Source organism: Cibotium barometz, chromosome 59, assembly GCF_041138505.1.
Source record: "Cibotium barometz isolate CiBa-2024 chromosome 59, ASM4113850v1, whole genome shotgun sequence".
In the NCBI taxonomy this organism is placed as follows: domain Eukaryota; kingdom Viridiplantae; phylum Streptophyta; class Polypodiopsida; order Cyatheales; family Cibotiaceae; genus Cibotium; species Cibotium barometz.
Window position 1 is genome coordinate 9888814 of NC_141104.1, and position 19142 is coordinate 9907955.

At 43.8% G+C, this 19142-nt stretch overlaps 1 protein-coding gene across 5 annotated transcripts in view; it reads left to right on the forward strand.

Annotated features, from left to right (window-relative positions):
- The window catches only part of LOC147605466 (4-alpha-glucanotransferase DPE1, chloroplastic/amyloplastic-like), a 69688-nt gene that overhangs the window by 19498 nt on the left and 31048 nt on the right, over nt 1-19142 (forward strand). For all 5 annotated transcript variants that reach the window (XM_086793381.1, XM_086793382.1, XM_086793380.1 and 2 more), the window contains exons 2-11: nt 6629-6691; nt 6819-6907; nt 7026-7086; nt 7291-7369; nt 12700-12836; nt 12940-13098; nt 13213-13292; nt 13393-13532; nt 13648-13679; nt 13765-13839. In XM_086793381.1, the coding sequence (XP_086649507.1) occupies nt 6629-6691; nt 6819-6907; nt 7026-7086; nt 7291-7369; nt 12700-12836; nt 12940-13098; nt 13213-13292; nt 13393-13532; nt 13648-13679; nt 13765-13839 (915 nt within the window). The remainder of the gene's footprint in view (nt 1-6628; nt 6692-6818; nt 6908-7025; nt 7087-7290; nt 7370-12699; nt 12837-12939; nt 13099-13212; nt 13293-13392; nt 13533-13647; nt 13680-13764; nt 13840-19142) is intronic.

Consider the following 19142-nt stretch of genomic DNA (forward strand, 5'->3'; position numbering starts at 1 on the left):
GCTTGTTTGAGACCATAAAGTGCTTTTCGAAGCTTGCATACTTTGTTTTCATGACCGTGCATCACAAAACCAATGGGTTGATTTACATACACTTCTTCCTGCAAATCCCCATTGAGAAAAGCTGATTTTATGTCCAACTGATGCACTTTCCATCCATGATGGGCAGCCAATGCAACAACACATCTAAATGTGGCCATACGAGAAGTAGGTGCGAAAGTCTCATCATAATCAATGCCTTTTTGCTGGGCATATCCTTTGGCCACTAGCTTGGCCTTGTACTTGTCAAGGGTAACATTAGACTTTCTTTTTAACTTGTAAACCCACTTTGTGCCAATGGGCTTCTTGCCAGCAGGCAAGTCTACCAAATCCCAAGTGCTGTTTTTATGGATTGAATCCATCTCATTTTGCATGGCTTGCATCCAATGCTCATTCTCATGAGCCTCTTCAAATGAATTTGGTTCATCTGCATCACAAAGTGTATTCATGCAAGCAACATCTACGTGTTCTCTTGCATTACGTGAACCAGGCCGTGTCCTGCTACCACGTGGAGCTGAAAGTTTGCTCTCCTGTAAAGTACAGAGCAGCAAATGAGGCACAATTCTAGCCTCCTCCGTTGCTGTCCGCTCTTGCTCCACTGCTTCCTCCACATTTTAAGGTGTAACGAGCTCATTCATGGGCTGATTTTGAGCACCCAAATGCTAAACATTAGGCAAAGTTGATGGCTGATCTGTTGTGCTATCGATTCCCAATGGGACAAGTCTGTCAAACATGTTATGTGGGCCTGAAGGTGGCTGATCTGTTGTGCTATCGATTCCCAATGGGACAAGTCTGTCAAACATGTTATGTGGGCCTGAAGGTGGCTGTCCAAAAAATTCAGCCAATGGCTGGTCTGAGTTTTCAGCAAATACAACATCTCTATTGTCCAAAATCCTGTGTGACGGTAGCCTTTATTGTCACTGCTATTACCCACAAAGATGCACTTAGCTGCTTTGTCATCAAGCTTACCTCTCAAGTGTTGAGGTACATGTATATGCTATACATCCAAAAACTCTAAAGTGATCAACTTTAGGTTTTCTTTCATGCTAGGCCTCATATGGCGTTATGGTTTTCAATGCTTTGGTAGGGGCTAGGGCATCTATTCAACACATGTATAGCACACATTATTGCCTCCATCCAGAATTTGTGAGGCACGCCTTTGCCTTTAACCATGCATCTAGCCATTTCCATCAAAGACTTGTTCTTTCTCTCAACAACACCATTTTACTAAGGAAAAAATGGCATTGTGCGTTGATGCTTTATGCCTTTTTCTGCCATAGATGCTTTGAAAGCAATGGACATGTATTCCCCCCCTCGATTTGTACGGAGGGTCTGCACTTTGCAACCTGTTTGATTTTCAGCTTGTGCCACAAAATGCTGAAAACATGTAAATACATCAGATTTTGCCTTCAAGGGATACACCCAAGCAAATCTGGAGTAGTCATCGATAAAGGTTACGAAGTATAGATGCTTTCCAAAAGATGGTGTCCGCATAGGACCACACACATCATTGTGCACAAGCTGTTGCATTTCTGTGCATTCATATACATGTTTTGGTGGTAGCTCTACATGAGGCATATCCTGTACCATTTTATGCCTTTGCAATAGCATCAAACTGCCACTACAATACATCTGGAAGACATAAGTCTGCACCATTTGCTGTTGTGGGGATCACCTCACCAACACCTTGAATTGGATAATTGTTTGCACATGTTACCCGCTTGCCTTCAGGGGCAGCCATAAGCTTCTTAAACAAATCCCTCCATGAGGTAATGTGTTTAGAAGCACCACTGTCAAAGTACCATGTGTCGTGTCTTTCATTGACACTGAGAGACATATGTTCCAATGATGTATCATAACTGCAAGTAATGAAAGTCCACTCATCCTGCACGAGATTTACTGATGTATCATCTTTCCTTGCAGATGATGAAGAAGAAGGCGAGAGGTTGTTTTCAACGAAGGTGATTGGGTGTTACTTAAGTTCGAGAAAGCACGTCTTCGGAAGAGGCCAGGTAAAGAGGGCGAGTATCCTAAGCTTTCGAACAGGTATTATGGACCATTCCAGATCTTACAGAAGATAAATGAAGTGGCTTATAGATTGGTATTACTTGATCACTGGAAAATACATAATGCATTTCATGTCAGCTTGCTAAGGCCTTATGTGGAATCACCAGTTTTGGAAGATCCACTAGAGGTGGATGAGCTTGAGGAGGTATTGCAACCTGAGCCGATAGTTTTTCACAAGGAGCGTAAGCATGCGGGAGGCAAGCTAGTACGTAGGTATCTTGTGAAACTTAAAAACTATTCGGCTATGGAGGCGAAATGGATGGACGAGGATTATTTTCAGGATTATCCGAAACTTTTGACGGCCTATTTGGAAGCTTTTTAGTTGCGGTCAATTGCTTAGAAGCCGGAGGGAATGTCACAAAATTCCTCATTGCTTCTATTTTCTTTTGTTCATGTGTGGCATATGGAGCCTGACATGACATACATGTATGGCTTGTGGAGCCTGACATGGTGTGTTTGTGCAGCCTGACATGGCAGTACATGTATGGCTCATGGAGCTTGACATGATGTGATTTCCTTGGACTAGCTATCTTGGTGATTATCTGTACTTATGTTTTGGGAAGATTCCGGAAGGATTTTGGATCCCTTAACACTTTACTTGATACAACTGAGCAGATAGGTGTTTCTTCTAGTCTAGTTGCACTCATGTGTGTGCATGACCTCAATTTTATCTTTGGATGACTTGTCTTGTTTGCTTGGACAATGCTTGAGATTACTGCATGTGTTTGTCCATTGGGCCGGGGATGCCTGGGCACCCTGTGGACGTGTATGTGCACACCTGTTTTGGATTGATAGGTGGTCTACATGTGTTTGAGAGGTCGTAAGTGTCCATGCAAACTCAATTTACAGCTTTATGATTTCACATACTAATTCTTATTGATGCAGGTTCACATTCACTTATAAGTTGGCTCGGTCACTTATAAGTGACCGAGCCAACTTATAGGTGTACACACTGGGGAGGACTATTTTAATACATGTGGTGGCCAAAGGATGGGTGCTGGACAAACTTATGGGCTGATTACTTGTAGGCGCCCCTTCATGGACCTAAAAAGCACACGTTTGTGATATTTTTGGAGGAGAAGCTCTATTCCTGGAGGAAGCCATGTTTTGGGCTGCTTGCGTGCTTTCTTGGTGGTTGGGGGAAGTGGTCGACTGGTTTTGAAGAGAAAAAACGGCTGGCTGCAAGGATCGAATCTCTTCTATGTGCTGGTCGATTGTTTGGAGCTTTTCTTTGTGCTGGCCGGCTGATAACAGGCCTTGAAAAGCTGCTGGCCGACTCATCTGTGGGCAGTAGAAGCTGGTTGACTTGTGTGAGGACTTCTCTCTCTCTGCTGGCCGGTTATCTTCCGGCAAGTAAACCTCCGACTTCTTCGGTTATCTTCTGGCAAGTAAACCTCTGACTTCTTCTGAGACTTCTGAGAGCTGATCGATTTCTGGTTCAGCCTCTTCGTGGCTGGTCGATTTGCTCTATGGCTTGACAGGGTTGAAGATGGCTTTACAGGGCTGTCCTAGGCTGATGTGGAATGTTGTGGGCTGTCCATGGTTGTCTTGCATATGCTTTAAGCCAGGAAAGCTCTCCTTTTCTGTGAAGGAACACCGATTTCAGCATATGATTTGTTTTTGTTTTCATTTTGTGCTAGAAGAATCAGGTGCTAGCCAGTGGAGGATCCCTGGGCACCCGCAAGGTTGTAACCGAAGAAGCAGACTCCTTTTTGGTAATCTAACCATAAAGGAGGGGGGGGGGGAGGGGGGGGGTAGCCCATCTTCTGGCCCCTAGTGTGGTGTACTGTGCTCAGAGTTGTCTTCTTCTATCTCATGTGGCATGTTCATGTTTTTTATCAGTAATAAGTATTCATGATTGATAAGATTTCTGAGTTATAGCTGCCCTTCCGTTACAAGCGTCCTCATGAAGCTTCTACTCCTTACAAGTACTCGTTCCACACTTACCCACCAAGTGTTGGAATCTTGGAAACAACACGAAAAAGGATCTTCATCGGCATCAAGGGGGGAAGTTTCCTCAATCTTTAGTTTTTTATGTTTTGAGTCTAGGGTTCTCCGCCCGGGGTGTCCCCCAAAATCCGAGTTATATATTTTGTATTTTGTAACGCATTGTTTCTATAAAGGTCTCATTTACCTCGGGCAAGACTTGACCTCTGAGCCATGCTTTATGAACCTCTGAGCCACACTTTTAGCATTTGAACCATGTTTATGAGCCTTTGAGCGAGTTGTGGGGTCCGTGTCTTGTCTTTGCTTGTGTTGGTGTACACGACGATTGAAGGTTATGCATGCAACTCCACCATCACTCCGAAGGGGGGTTTGTTGGGTATTTTGAAGTTGGTCTAGAGTCTAGTCAAGTGCCCTTAGTGGTGTGAACACCCTCTTATTTAGGGTCAAAAGATAAGGCCTTTGTGCCTATAAAAGCATGTAATTTGGTCGTTCATTCTTACATTACGAGTACCATCAAGTTGTGCAATCTCTCTCTCATACTTGAGCTTTGCGGTTCTCTCTCTCTCTCTCCCTCTAACCCTTGTACTTCATTATCATGGCTTGAGGTCCGTCTCCTCTTCCCCTCAAGCTTCATCTCCTACTCACACACATCTTCAACAGGAAGATCTTCCATCCTCCATAGCTCTTCCATAGCCATGGGATGCTTGATTCCCATAGTGTGAACGTGACAATAGTCTAGTGTGCAAGCCGCTGTCATAGTGCATATATGCAAATTATGCGACTTCCTAATGCTAGCAATGAAAACTAACACTAAACTCGATGTGCCTATAGAAAGCCTTAAGGTACATGCAATAAATTGTCTACAGATGTAAAAGCACAAACCGGTTGCTGATGCAAAAACGTAGACTTTAATTTGTTGCATGCACTTCTTGAAAACCCTAATGCCAAAACGCTATCTAGAACGAACCTAGATACTCTGATACCAATGTAACGTGTTAAATATGCGGAAGTGTAATCAATGATGATTAATACTAAGCTATAGAGATTAACACTAAGTCACATGTGCAATGATGACACAGAGAAGTTGAGAGAAGTAAAATAGAGAGACTCTTTAGTTAACTTACTCGTAACATGATGTATATATAATGGTTGTTTATAATTGAAGTAGAATGGACATTTGAATGCTGCGCAATAACTTCTCTGCATGCCAATGTCTAAACCAGCTGCTCCATGTGTTGCAGTCTGCCATCATGGGGCTCCCTTTTGTTGATCCAAAACTAAGGACTGTTATTTAATTGTTGAATGCTGATGAGTTATGAACCTTGACCTTCTTTTATATAGGGATTTTTATGGCAGGTCATATGCTAGTTGGCCAGTCCTTTTTTGGTCCCCAAATATCATCAGAAATGTCATTAAACATGCTCATATTGTGCCCAACAAATGTCCAAACTATTGGTGCATGTCCTGGGCTCTTTTGGGTGCCTATTTTGGGCTACCTATACTTCTCCAATCTGCTGGACTGAAAACTTGTGTAATCCTTTCAAAACATGAGGTGATAGCAGGAGTGCCAATCACCAAGCAACCAATCAAAGCTTTGCATGAACCAAGAATTATATTACCAGAACCATGTAAACCGGAAATTATTTTATATACGCTCTCTAAACTTACCCTTTAGTAGGCGGTTGCAAGGAAGATGCATGTCGACGGGTACCCGATGAAGGTGTGCACATGACACCCCCATTTGTTGCATGCTTGTGGAAGCTGATCGTGATTAATGCTAATCCTACTTAGCAAAACACAAAATAGACCAAAGAGACCCAAACTATTGGATATTACCAAAACATGAATATATACAAGGAGTTCCGAGATCTACACTAAGATTTGTCGTGCATATCTACCATGCAGTGCAAGGCGGGTTGTCCTCCACTTGCGTGCCTATGACGAACTTAGAAGAAGACTACAAGTGTGACGATCCCTAGTGTCGGTTGTGTTGCCCTTAGACTTGGTTTCCAACTCTGCTTCTAGGATGCCTTGCAATGACCGTCAACTTTGCCCTTAGTGGCTAAACATGCAAGGGTTGGCCAATTGTGCATGACTAAATACAATGTATCCAAAAGCTGTCCACATGGATTGGTCCTTGGGCACTGTTGTTTGGTATCCGGCTACCCAAAACTGCAGTCCATTGGCCCAAACACGGCCTCTGATCCTACCTAGAAGGCGGTTGCACTTGTAGGACATGTGCATGGGCATCCCTAAATGAGCATGCACATGACATTGAGTTTAGAAAACTGCGTCTGAGTTCATAATTTTGGGTGCAATTACACACATCCGAGAATGTGGTTAGTTTTGTGAAAAAGAGCCTGTCTATGTATATGTATGAGTATACATACATGATCATTTGTGCACACACAGGCAAGCATACACATATCTTGCAACCACAAATAAGATGCATGCAATGTCTGGGTTTGATTGATATCTCTCTGTTTTCATAAGCTGGCACAATAGTGTCGAGTTTTTATTGGTGTTTTTAAAATCTTATGACTTGCTATATTTTTGATGATTCTACACAATTTATCAGGTTCTTCCCTTAGTACCTCCTGGTCGCAAATCTGGTGAAGATGGGTCTCCCTATGCTGGTCAGGTATTGGCCATATCAAATTCCATTGTGTATACCGTGGTCTCTCAAGCGCATAATGTTAAAAAACAAAATTGGAAATCATCCTTCGAGATTGTTTTGCACCTGAAGATCTCTCTATCTAATGCTTCAGGATGCCAACTGTGGAAACACTCTCCTTATTTCCTTGGAGGAGCTTGTGAAAGATGGCCTCTTGGAGAAGGCAGATCTGCCAGCACCAATGTGTGATCTTGTTATAAGCTTATGGTTTTGTGTTTTCTAAGTGTGTTCAATTCTCATTTCCACCAACAGTTCTTGGGTTCTCAAAGAATCTGATTTGTTTTCATTTAAAAAATTTCAGGCCTGTGTCAAAAATAGATTTCACAGCTGTTGCAGAAATTAAGGACTGCCTGATTGCCAAGGTATGCACAGAAAATAGGCTGTTTTGAATAACTTGTCTGTCATATTCTCTATGGTTAAGATGTCATGAGGATGCTAGGAGTCAACACTACTCATAGGAAGATGATGTTTTCTGCTCGAAGCAGCCATCTAAATGCCTTGGGGATAGTCAATGATTGGTGAAGCCGTGTTGCAAAAATCTGCACTTAACGTTTTATCCTAAACAGGCTGCGAGGACACTCGTAACAGGCAAAAATCCCATCAAGCAAGAGATGGAGGCATTTCGAAAGAGGCCTGAAATATCAGGTAATTTACATGGCATTCCCCAACCATAAAATACACTCATTGGTGGTTGTTTTTAAAGGCTTTTTTTAAATACCAATTGTTCTTGTGCAAGGTTGGTGGTTTTAGTATGCTCTTGCCCAGGCTTTACCTCTCAACATGTTACAGATTTTTGAGCTAAATTAAAACTAACTTGCAATCAATTTTCAGGTTTTTGAAATTGAGAGAATAATTTTGTGTAAAACTAAGAATTTTGCAGGTCTATTGTATATAATTAGTAGGTTTTCTGTGCACACAGTTTAGGCCTCAAGTATGATCAGCCTTTGCTCCATTCTCCAATCTAGTTGCATGCCTGATGAGAAAATTCTCCAATCTAGTTGCAGTTTGTATCCATTTTTTGGGATCCATGGTGCAGTGTGTGATGTTTTTCAACATAACTCTCCTCGTGCTTGTTGTCAGTTGTGCGGAAGGTGGAAGAAGACCACTTGTTTTTTACATGACGTGCATTCATACCAACATTAGTTTAGTGGTTGCCTACTATTATCAATTCTTCACATCCTGCATCATGCTAATAGTCTCTTTTATCCCTTCAAAGACCAGTGCTCACAACATGGGATGATTCCTTACTTACAATAGTGTGGAGTGTTGATGATAGCAGTGATCATGAACAGCTGCAAAAAGCTTGTGGTGTTGTGTCCCAGCAGATTCAGAATCAGTGCATTAGTACTATATGGGGTGATATCATCCACACTCTTACGGCTACTTGGGCTCGCATTCAGGGGCCCTCTCGTTCTGCGCAGGCGAAGCGTGTGATATTTATGTGGGAATGGAACCATGGCATCTTCTTTTCCTCTAGTACCACAGGTCTTACATGGCATCATGATGCTCCTTAGTGGTTGAAATCACCTTACATATTGGGGTGATTCTATTCTTTTCCGGCTTATAGCTGTGATTGTTGTATGTTTTTCTCATACTTAATAGAAGTCTCTTTCAGAAAAAAAAAAAAGTACTTTGAAGTACTAAACTGAAAATACACAAAGCAGAGGGCAAGGAAGAAAGAAGATTTATCTATCAAGAGATAAAGTGAGCAACATAAATTTAGATAAATTTCCATCTACTATTAGTGTATTATTTCTCTTACCAAAAGCTATTTGTACAAGTTGTTGATTTTGTTGGTTTTGCATGTGTGGTGGAGTGGCAAGAGGTCATGTTGTGTATTTGGCATTTGTGATTTCAAGAGAGACGCATGTTCTCCTAGTTAATGAGTTATGGGAGGCAAGGGTTCTTCCATTTTTGTATGGTCCATTAGCTCAAAGGTTGATGTGTATGAGTGAAATGTAAAAGGAGAGAAAGGCTAGAAGAAGCATCTAGATTGAGTCAAATGGTTGTGGTTGACATTATGATGATGTGTACACTATAGGGCCACTTGGGTGGCATGCTAGATTCCATTTATTCGGGTGGTGATTAAGAGCTTATTAGAGCTATATATTAGTGTGCATGAAGATCGTGATTTTGCAATGGAAGTTATGTTTTACCTTAAGTCCATTACTTGTTAGTAAGCTTAGTCCTTGTTAATTATTTATCATTATTTGCGATGGATTTTTACTTACTTTATGATCCACCATGAATTTTATAATGGTATCAGAGCCACCTCCTTGTGGCCTTGAAGAAATTAGGCAGCGAAGGATTTTTGATGATAGGTATTAGGTAGAATTAGTTTTCTTGATCTTGCTTTGAAAGCCTTGATTAGTGTGAGATTACTTTATTTCCTCTCCTTGCAAATAGGATTAGAAAAATCATTAGAGAAAGTAAATTCTTCTTAGTGAATAAGAATCTGCTTATCGTGGCTATCTGTGTGTGTTGTGAGGGAGGGATCTTTCAATGTGTGTGTGTGAGAGAGAGAGAGAGAGAAAGAAAGAAAGAAAGAAAGATTTTATTAACGTCTTCCAAAAGACCGAACTCGGCCTATGAGACAAATCGGAGTGTACCTGTATGGGGTATCCTCTGTCATCCCAACAAAATGAAAAAGTACTGAACTAAAAAAAAGCTGAATCTGGGTGTGCAATAAGTACAATGAGTGGTGAAGGGGATGGAGCTCTACTACTAGGAGAATGCAAAGCTATATGCATGGAGTACACAATCATGATATGCAACCTAGCTAGCTCCATCCTGTACCATATTGGGAGAGAGAGAGAGAGAGAGAGAGAGAGAGAGTTTCCCAGGGCCATCTCTCAGCAGCCTAGATCTGTGCAATGGCTGTTATCATCATTTGTAGCTAAGAGGGTGCTTCATATTGAGTTTCTCCTAGTCTTGTCTTCTCTCAGCAAAGTTTCTGAAAAGATCAGACAATCACAGAAGAGGAAATTTCTACAATAACAAAGAGCCTAGTGCCCCATTCTGTGTAACAATGCAGTGGGAAGTTTCCTCAGCACCTTGCAAACAGCACAGAGCTACTACAGCTTGACGGTGGCTAAAAGGGGGGAGAGTAGAAGAGCTGCAGCAGACCTTGTTTTTGTCTTAAACAAAGAAAAACACAGAATCTTGGAGCTTGCAGCTCCTTCAATCTCAGCAGAAGAGAGCCCATCGACGAACAGTAGTAAGGTAGCACAGTTCAAAATAGATAGCAGCCTAACGACTAGTCTTCTTTAAGCATATTAGGCATTAAGTGCAGCTTGATGAGCAGTCCCTTAAAGGTAACTTTTCAAAATTTGTGTAAAGGCATCACTTGCGGTGGTCCCGGTTCTTCTGTCGGTGCAACAAAACTCTAAATGGCCTTCTCAGTCATAGATCCAGTAGTGATTTCACCTGAGTAGCAAACTGAGGCGGCGGCATCCTGGTAGCATCTTGCTCAAAGCTTCGAAGTGGGCAAGAGAGAGAGAGAGAGAGCTTATTGCAAACCCTAAAGTGGTAGGGCTTAAAACAAATGGGTGTAAAAGGTCTAATTTTCCCGTATCTTAGCCCACACCCCTTGGCAAGAGGTGGATTGTCTTGACAGCTTTGGTTTGCAAACTGAGCACCTCATTTGAGGATAAGTTTACGGCCAGCCTCTTTCAATCCTCTGAGGCACTTCTCATGGCCCTCTTCTAGTTTCTCCCTAATTGTAATGTGGAGCACCTTCGACAGCCTCTTATGTGAAATACACCCATCTTGCTTTCCTTAAGTCACCCTCTTGGTGCCCGGGCTCCGACCCCACCTCGTGTGGTATTGCATCTGCCCCGGCCTTGCCCAGACTTTGGATTATTGGCTTTGAACCCCCCCCCTCCCCCAAACCCCTCTTCCGTGATTGGTGCACTCCCGTGTTAAATAGTAATAATGATTAATGTGGGAATAAACCAGTGCTAGGTGGTTGTGTAAACTAGCACTCGTGCGTGTAAGCTTAGGTTTAAATAAAGCGGCTCTAGTGTGTGTGAACAACCGCTAGTGTGTGGGTTCATTTGTGTGTAGGAACAACCTCCTAGAAGGATCTTATGTAAGCAATGATGTGTAAAGCATAGTTGCAAACATTCTCGTTTGCAAGGATATGCAAACATTTGCAAAGAATGCAGCTAACTCGCGATTGCAAAGGCTTGCATTCTTCACTTCTTTCCAACATTTAAAAACGGGTGTCTAGCCAAAATTTGGATTCTTGTAAGGACGTCGTGTAAAAAATCAAAATTTAAAGGTGTTGTCACAACCCTCATTTTTATTTTCAGTTTGTAAGTTCTAACTTTAAATCTTAGTTTGTGTTCTCTTTTCTTCTCCCATAATTAGTAATTTGGGCATAAGTTTCATGACTTTATCCATACATAATAAGGTCACGAATGCAACCTTGCCAAGGCTTGAAGCATTCTTTAGCATACTTAGCATACTCGTATGCGAATGTGTGAATGCAAAGAATGCTTGCAACTATGGTGTAAGGTGACACCTCTGAGAGACACTTGGCATCATGCTTGACACGTGGCATGTGTGATGGCAGCATATGCACACACCTTGTAAAGGGCCTCTCCTATGAAAAGGACCAAAATTTCATAATACAATCATGCTTTTTACGAGTCATGTGTACTTCCCTAATCCTCATTAATCCTCTGTTAATGTATCAATTATCCTGCTGGTCAACATTAGTCTCTCTCTGCACATCAGTCGTGCTCTTACTCAATTTGAACTGAGGGACCAGCTCTTGCTCATTCCATTGGGAACAAGAAGTGGTATCAGAGCGCAGCCGGTTCAGAGCCAACAGCCGCCGTCTCAGAGCTGTCTGCTGCTGGTTCAGAGCCAAGCACCGCCAAGTCTGCCACCTTCTGCCCGCCACTTTGGGCAGCCCCACCAATTCCGCCAGCCAGCCTGGGCAAGGCGAATGGACAGGGTCCGCTCACTTCAGCAGCACCGCCCCAATTCCACTTGTCTTTGTTGGCCATTTTTGGAGGGTCAAACCTCTGGCTACTGCACATCTTTTTCTGTGCGGCTTGTCCAACAGGGCCACCTGCTGCTGCTCACCAGCGCCTGTTTGCAGTCATCTAAGGGCTTCATTGTGCCTACCTGGCCATCCGCCGCCTACACAGCCACAAGGTATTCATTGTTTAAAAGGTTCAGTACCTTTGTGATTTTGTGGAGAGCGTAAAGAAGAGAGAAGTGTGGCAGATCAATACACACCAGCATCTTGTTCATAGAGATACCTAAATTTTGGGGCTTTCTTTTGCATACATCATTTTTGGCAAATTGAAAGCTTCTTTGCTACATGTATTGGGGATTCTTGTTCAAATGGGAGAACCTGTGAGGTGGAAGCATCAATAGGCACTTCAGTACAAGTGCACACTCTAAGCACTCCCGTTCTTGTGCATGGTTCCCGGAGCCTAGTTTTGCTCACTCAAGGTATGAAGCTTGTCCTGTTGAGGTCATCGCTTGAACTGATGAAGATCAGGAGCTCTGGAATCAAAGCTTCAATTCACATGAACAGTCTATCAATTAAGTATAAATTGTTTCTTCCACATTTATTGAGGATGGCTTCATCGAATCATTTTAAAGGAAAACTCGAGCTTGGTCTTTCCTGCAAAATAAAAGCATAGTAAGCAACCAAGAAAAACGAGAACAATTTTAATTTTAAATTTTGTAGTGGTGTGACCATGTCATTTGAGTATGTAGTCATGGTGACAAGCACAGAAGGAATGCCCAACTTCCAAGCACTTGTGTTCTTTATACCTATTCAATAATTGTGTGTTAGCTGTCACACAGTTTTGTTCTGTGTGTATTCTAATTTAGTAGAGTATTTTGTTTATCTCATCCTCTTTAATATGCTTGAAGAGAGGCTTATGTGGTGTAAAAAGTTGGAAATGCATGTGAATCAGGATTCTGATGATAGAATGCTGATGGCTTGGCAGGATGGCTCGAGGATGCAGCTGTTTTTGCTGCCATAGATAGTATGGTAAACAAAAAGTGTTGGTGGGACTGGCCTGTGCCCCTTAAAGACAGACATGCTGATGCTGTGGAGGATGCCCGCAAGAAACACAAAGATTTCGTAAGTTGACTAGAAAATCTCTTACAGACATGCTTGTCCACAATTGAAGAATGTGCCCAAAATGGTGGCACATCAAATTTTACATGTCCAAGTGTTGTTGCAGATTGATGGATTTGTTGCAGAGCAATTTCTATTCCAAAGACAGTGGCAAGCCCTTCACCAGTATGCAAATGAAAAAGGCATACAGATAGTAGGTGATATGCCTATATATGTAGGAGGCCACAGTGCAGATGTGTGGGCAAACAGAAGCCAATTTGAGCTGGTCTGTAAATTGAATCTTTAGTTTATAGTTTATCATTTTTCCTCTTTTTCCAGCAGGAGATGAGTTAAAAAAGGCTGATTCAAGTAGGTTTATACACTCTTGGTGGTGTGATAGGACAAAATCACTGGGATTCCCCTCCTTGTCAGCGGTGTTCCACCTGATGCTTTCAGTGCAACCGGACAGCTCTGGGGAAGGTGTGATGGCTATTATTATTGTGTCCAAGCTTTTTTCAGTATGAATCGTAAGCTGTGGAACCTTGTAGTTCATCAATGCTTTGATATGGCTGCATTGTAGTCCACTGTATGACTGGAAAGCAATGGCCAAGGATGGATACTCGTGGTGGATCACGAGGATGAAACGTGCATTTGACCTGTATGACCAGTTTCGTATTGATCATTTTCGAGGGCTAGCTGGCTATTGGGCTATAGCTGCAGGTTGGTTTCTTGATTCACCATAAATTTTTGTTGTCTCTCAGGTTTGATGGAATCTGGTGGTTTAAGTCTAAGGTCATTATGGGTCACTTAAAACATTTCTTTTTATGATGGACAGACTCGAAGACAGCTATGGTTGGAACATGGAAGGTCTGCACAATAAAACCCTTCCTCATGCATGCACTTTGAAGGAACTTTTGAAAATTTTAGTCTAAATATGTTCCAATAATTACAGATGGGCCCAAGGGAGGAGCTGTTTGATGCCGTAAAAAGAGCAGTAGGAAAGATCGACATTATTGCAGAAGACCTGGTCTGTTTATACTTCTCTTTTTCAGCTCAACCATTTTTACTACAATTTGCTGATGTCTAATACACGTGGGGGATCCACCTAGTAATATGTAAGACAGCACATGAGATTAACAGAACAGGTTGTGATTTTCATGGAGTTAAAAGGAGAATTCACGCATAAAAGGGGTTTTCTATTAAAAAGGTGAAAAAGTCCATAAATTTTGTGAGAAAAAAATAATACTATGTTGGGTCGAGCTTGGAGCTCTCTCCCGCTAGCGTGCCCCCCCCCCCCCCCCCCCCTTTCCGCCTGTTCCTCGCTCCCTCCGGCGGCGGTTAGCCTTGACCGCCATCACTTTCTTCATCTCGCCTTCCTCTTGTTTGAGGAGCCGCTCGATTTAGAGTTTGCCGATTACACAGCAGCATATCTATTAGGAGATGAGGGGAATCTCCAGAGATTCGTTGAGGCAATAGAGATCTTTTGCTGGGCATCTGGAGTGTAGATTCACCGGCACGAGTCGTGTGGATTTTGGGTTGGCTAAGTGCCCGCACCGACTTTGTAGTGGATACCGATTGGCACTCCAGTTCATTACCTGGGATGCTAGCTTGGTATTGATATTTCTCGGGACCAGCAGCTAGCCCCTCTTCTTTTGAGCATTCGGAAGAAGCTGGAGTGCAGCCGGGCTTTCCTTAGCTAGCTGAGTCGTGGAGGTGACGAACCAGGTTCTTCTTGCCACCTTGTGGTACATCACCTCTTGCTGAGTCTTCTCGCTTAGCCTTTGATTTGGAACCCCTTGGTCCATTTTCCCAGTGGTCACATGTTGAGGCTGGCTCGTAGATATTGTGGGGAGCTCTAAGGCTGGCCCGTAGATATTGTGGGGAGCTCTAAGTATGGCCCCGCTCGATCTCTTAGAGATTGACTTATTTCCAGACAACTGCCCTCGGAGGCCCACGACAGGAGCCTCATTGGGATACGGGGTAGGGACACACTTAGCCTTGACATTGACTCCGCCATCCCCCTGGAGTGGCTGGCCTTGATCTCAGAGACCCTGTCCTTACTCGCCTTCTCTATCGGACCACATGGTAGGCTTGGGAGAGCAGAGCCCCCTTTGGAGGATTTGAGTGGATGCACATTATAGAGAGTGAGGGTGATTGGTTTTCATGCACGAGTGGCACATAGACCCTCCTCCAACCAAGGTGGCTAGAGAGAGATTTTGGTGATTATGGATTTGGGAGGGACTCTAGTGGGACCCGGGGACGTGGACTTGGCAAGATCCCCATGATAGTGAGGGGTCTTTCGACACCCCTTTCTTGCTTACATTGCACGGCTTGGCCATAGAATTCAGATGCCAAAGATCGAGGGCACTCCAACAGCAGTATGAGGGCACTGCCAATCTCAGGGCCTCCCTTAGTTTCTCTCAGATTTTTGGAAGAGGTTGTGGGATAGTTTTCGATCACGAAAGATCACTCTCTTTTTGTGGCTGTTGGCGCATCAGGGCCTGGCAGTTGGCACTTGGTTGGCCATAGGAGATATGCCGGCAGGTTGTTCGAGGTGTGGCCATCTACAGGAGTCCCAATGGCATTGCCTTTGGGATTGTCTGAAGGCTTAGTAGGTTTGGCAGTAGATTCTCCACATTTTCTCTATGGACCGGACTCCCTCCCGCATAGTTACTTGGGGCATAGTTACTTCTGCAATGCCATTTCCAGCTCCAATCTCCGACCATTGGATTCCTGGTTGTAGCCAAAGATGGGAGATTTGCAACAGTATTGCTACATGGCATATTTGACAAGCTCGCTGCAATGAGGCCATTGAGGGCACCTTCACCCACCAACGGAGTGCATCTGGAGTATCTAGCATGATATCATTCATACCCTCCGTGGACAGCGGGGGAAGCTTCAGGGTGGCTCCGATTGTATGCGGAAGCGCCATGAGGTTTTCTTGAGGATTTGGTGTCACGGTACCTTTCTCACTGACAGTGGTGGTGAGCGCACTTGGCACTAAAGACCAACACAGGGGTGGGGGGGGTCCCCCCCCCCTCCCCCGGGCGGCCCCCAATTGTATGAGATAGCCTTCTCCTCCCAGAGCGGCTAGCCCGAGGAGAAGAGCATCCTCCCCCTTTTACAGTTTCTTGATGCTCACTTTCCTCTATGGAGCTGAGTTTGTTTCTAGCCATTATGGTTGTTTTGCTCAGTAACTTAAAAGCTAATAGAAGGATCTATTTCTGGGGGGGAAAAAAACCATGAATTTGGTCAGAAAAGGTGCCTTTAAACTCACAAAAGGAGTGTATTTCAAATGCCAAAATTCACAGACAATGGGTTTTCAAACTACTGTGAGAGATTTTTCAGTTAGGCGTGCATACTTGTAATTCGGCCTTGCGGGCCCTTGGGCATCGAGCGATAGCTAGGTAGGCTGCTATTACCATCGCATCGATACATACATAGGCACTCTGTTCATCTATTCCTTGAATCACAACACCCACTTGGTGTCAACCATATGGAATCTGGACCTCAAAACAGGCCCATCTGGATTACATCAATCCCGTGGCATCACATACGCAAGAGGGCTCCACTCGCACTCGAGATACAAATTTCAAATCAGCCCCAGATCATGAAGAGCAACCCAAACTATCACATGCATGTTGCCTCTGGTGATGGCTTTTCAGGCTTAATTCCTTTCAGCCCATGAACTTGGCCAACGTGCTGGTGTTTCTCATCTTATAGACCACAATATGAACTCCCTTCTTGTCAAGCGTTAACCCAAACCCCCGACTGCAATGCCCTAAGATTCACGGCTCAAATCAACATCTCAACGTTATGTAGTCACTGCCAATGAGGGGTCTTCAGTACTGAGGGAGGGGTTTAGAAGATCATGATAGCATAGCAAAATCCTTTTACAGCCCTTAATAAACTGTGATATAGCATGGAAATCCCTGCTGATAGATATGCATAGCAATTGTGATGTTCTATGCACACTCTCCGGAGTGTGACGTGGACATGCTTTTGCCCATTGGCCAACTCAGAGGTTGAGCATGTGGTCGGATTCATGTGTTCGTAAGGGCTACTGTGCTAGTTCATTGAAATATTGTCCGGGCGCCAAATGAGTAGCCAACTGTGGACAGAGTTATTGGGTTATTGTGTGAACACACTTAGTTGGACATTATTATTCGGGTTGGTAGCCAACTCACCAACATTAGACTACTATAAATAGGAGTCTAGGCCTTCGTCATATTCATTCATTGATCTCTCAATCATCATTCAGTCATCGGGAACTCAGGAGCAGTGCTACCGTTGAGTATTTCTATTCAGCATTGTATATATTTCGTGTTAGTAATACATGGTAGATTACATAATCTCTCTCTAACGTGTATTGAGCATGAAGAAGAAGTAGTGTTGTGCATGGGTTTAAGTATTTGATTAGGTGCTAATCGTAGTTAATCAATCATAAACACGAGTGCAAAGAACCCATGTTACGTTGGTATCAGAGCCTTAGGTTTTTGTAACATGCAAAAGCTTGATGAATAGAATTGGTACTTCAATGAATAGAATTCAGTAATCTTTTGTGACGAGGATAACGCACGAGAGAGAGAGAGAGAGAGAGAGAGAGAGAGAGAGAGAGAGAGAGAAATGAAATGAAATGAAATGTTATATTAACGTCTTCAAAAGGCCATAATGACCTATGAGACCAAAAGTTACATCATGGTGGATCTGATACAATGTCTGGATAAAAAAACCCAGAAAATGAAAAAATAAAGATGATACTACTGGCACCTAAAAAATGAAACTGGAACTGGAAGGTACACTATGGAGGTACCTCCATCTCATAATATGTGCCGCATCGGACACTGGCGGATCTCCTCAATATCCTGTGTGGTCAGCACCCTGACTGGGTGTCTCGCATGCCTCGCAAGAATAATCCGAATCTGCCGCTGCAATATTGGGTCCCGAATACCCTCTGTAGGGCCACACCACGAATCGTGTATTTGCTTTATTAGAATGATGAACAAATAATGCAAATATCTATAGATCTTCCGATCTGATTCTTGACCTTCAACCTTCACCTTGCCTGTAGCTTTCCCCTTGGTTGTCTTGGCCCTTGGAAGACTTCAACCCCTGGTGAATTATGAGATGAGCAAATGAAGTGCGAACCTATGCTTTTATAGCCTTTTCCTCTTTTGATCGGTAGGTTCATGAAGGGTCGGCCTGGTGGAATATTCTCCATGACCTGTTTTACTGCCCTTTTGGTAGGCACCTTTTGCTGTATGTTCTGGCCGCCTCTGCTATGCTTCCCAGCCAGTGCATGGCTGCCCATGGGCTAGCCAGCAGTCTGGCCAAGCCATGGGGCCGACTGAGCTGCCTAAGCGGTCTGCCCAAGCTATGGGGCTGGCCGACAGGCTGGCCAAGCCTCAAGGGCTGGCCGCCTAGCTGTCCAGGCCCCCCAGGACTGGCCAACAGCATGCCCAGCCATGCTGGCTGTAGGGCATTGGCCATGCGCCTCCATGGCCCCTAGATTGGCCCTCAAGGGTGGCCTAAGGCCTACCCCTTTTCTAAGATGAGGCATCCAAAACTCCTTTCTGGGGTTATCCCATAGGGCTGCCCCTTTCTCCTACATGCAACTACATGCTCTAAGACCTAGATGCCTGGTATCTGGCTACAAGCCGAACACCCGGAACACCTGACATCATTCCTAAGGGTGACTCACAGTACGGACTGGCACTGCTTCATGTGCGGAACTTGCACACCTGACCAAGACCATGTATGGGACTTGTACACCTAACTTGGATGCTTAGAGTGGAACCCTGGTTGACTCGTCCTGGATTGAGGCTCACATGGGACCAATTTCCACTCTAGGTCTTGCACCTGCTGTACAGATATGTCCATGTGGCATCTAAGTGTGGGATGCACGTGACATCCAAGTGCGGGTTGCACGTGACATCCCCTTCTGCATAACTTACGGAAGCTGCGTAGCCTCCAGATAGTTTGTCAATAAAGTTGGATAGTCATCGAAAAATTCTTTGTCAAGCCAAACCGCTTCATGTGTCCCTTGGTCTTGAAACTTCGTGAGGAATTGTCTTTGTCTTCGGTTGGAATCGTGCTTGAAGCGGTGCAGAAGGATGTGCTTAGGAACCTTCACTTCAGCTTTGTCAATAATGCCTTGTTCTGCTATGTCTTTAATCTTTGAAGGTATTGGGCTTGCATGTGGTTTGAGCCAATCGACATGAAACACATCGTGCATGGTCTAGCTCGGAGGTAATTTCAATTTCATCGACACATCGTTGATCTTTTCTGGATAGGAAGTGGTTCGAAGCTTTTGAAAAATAACTTTGGGCA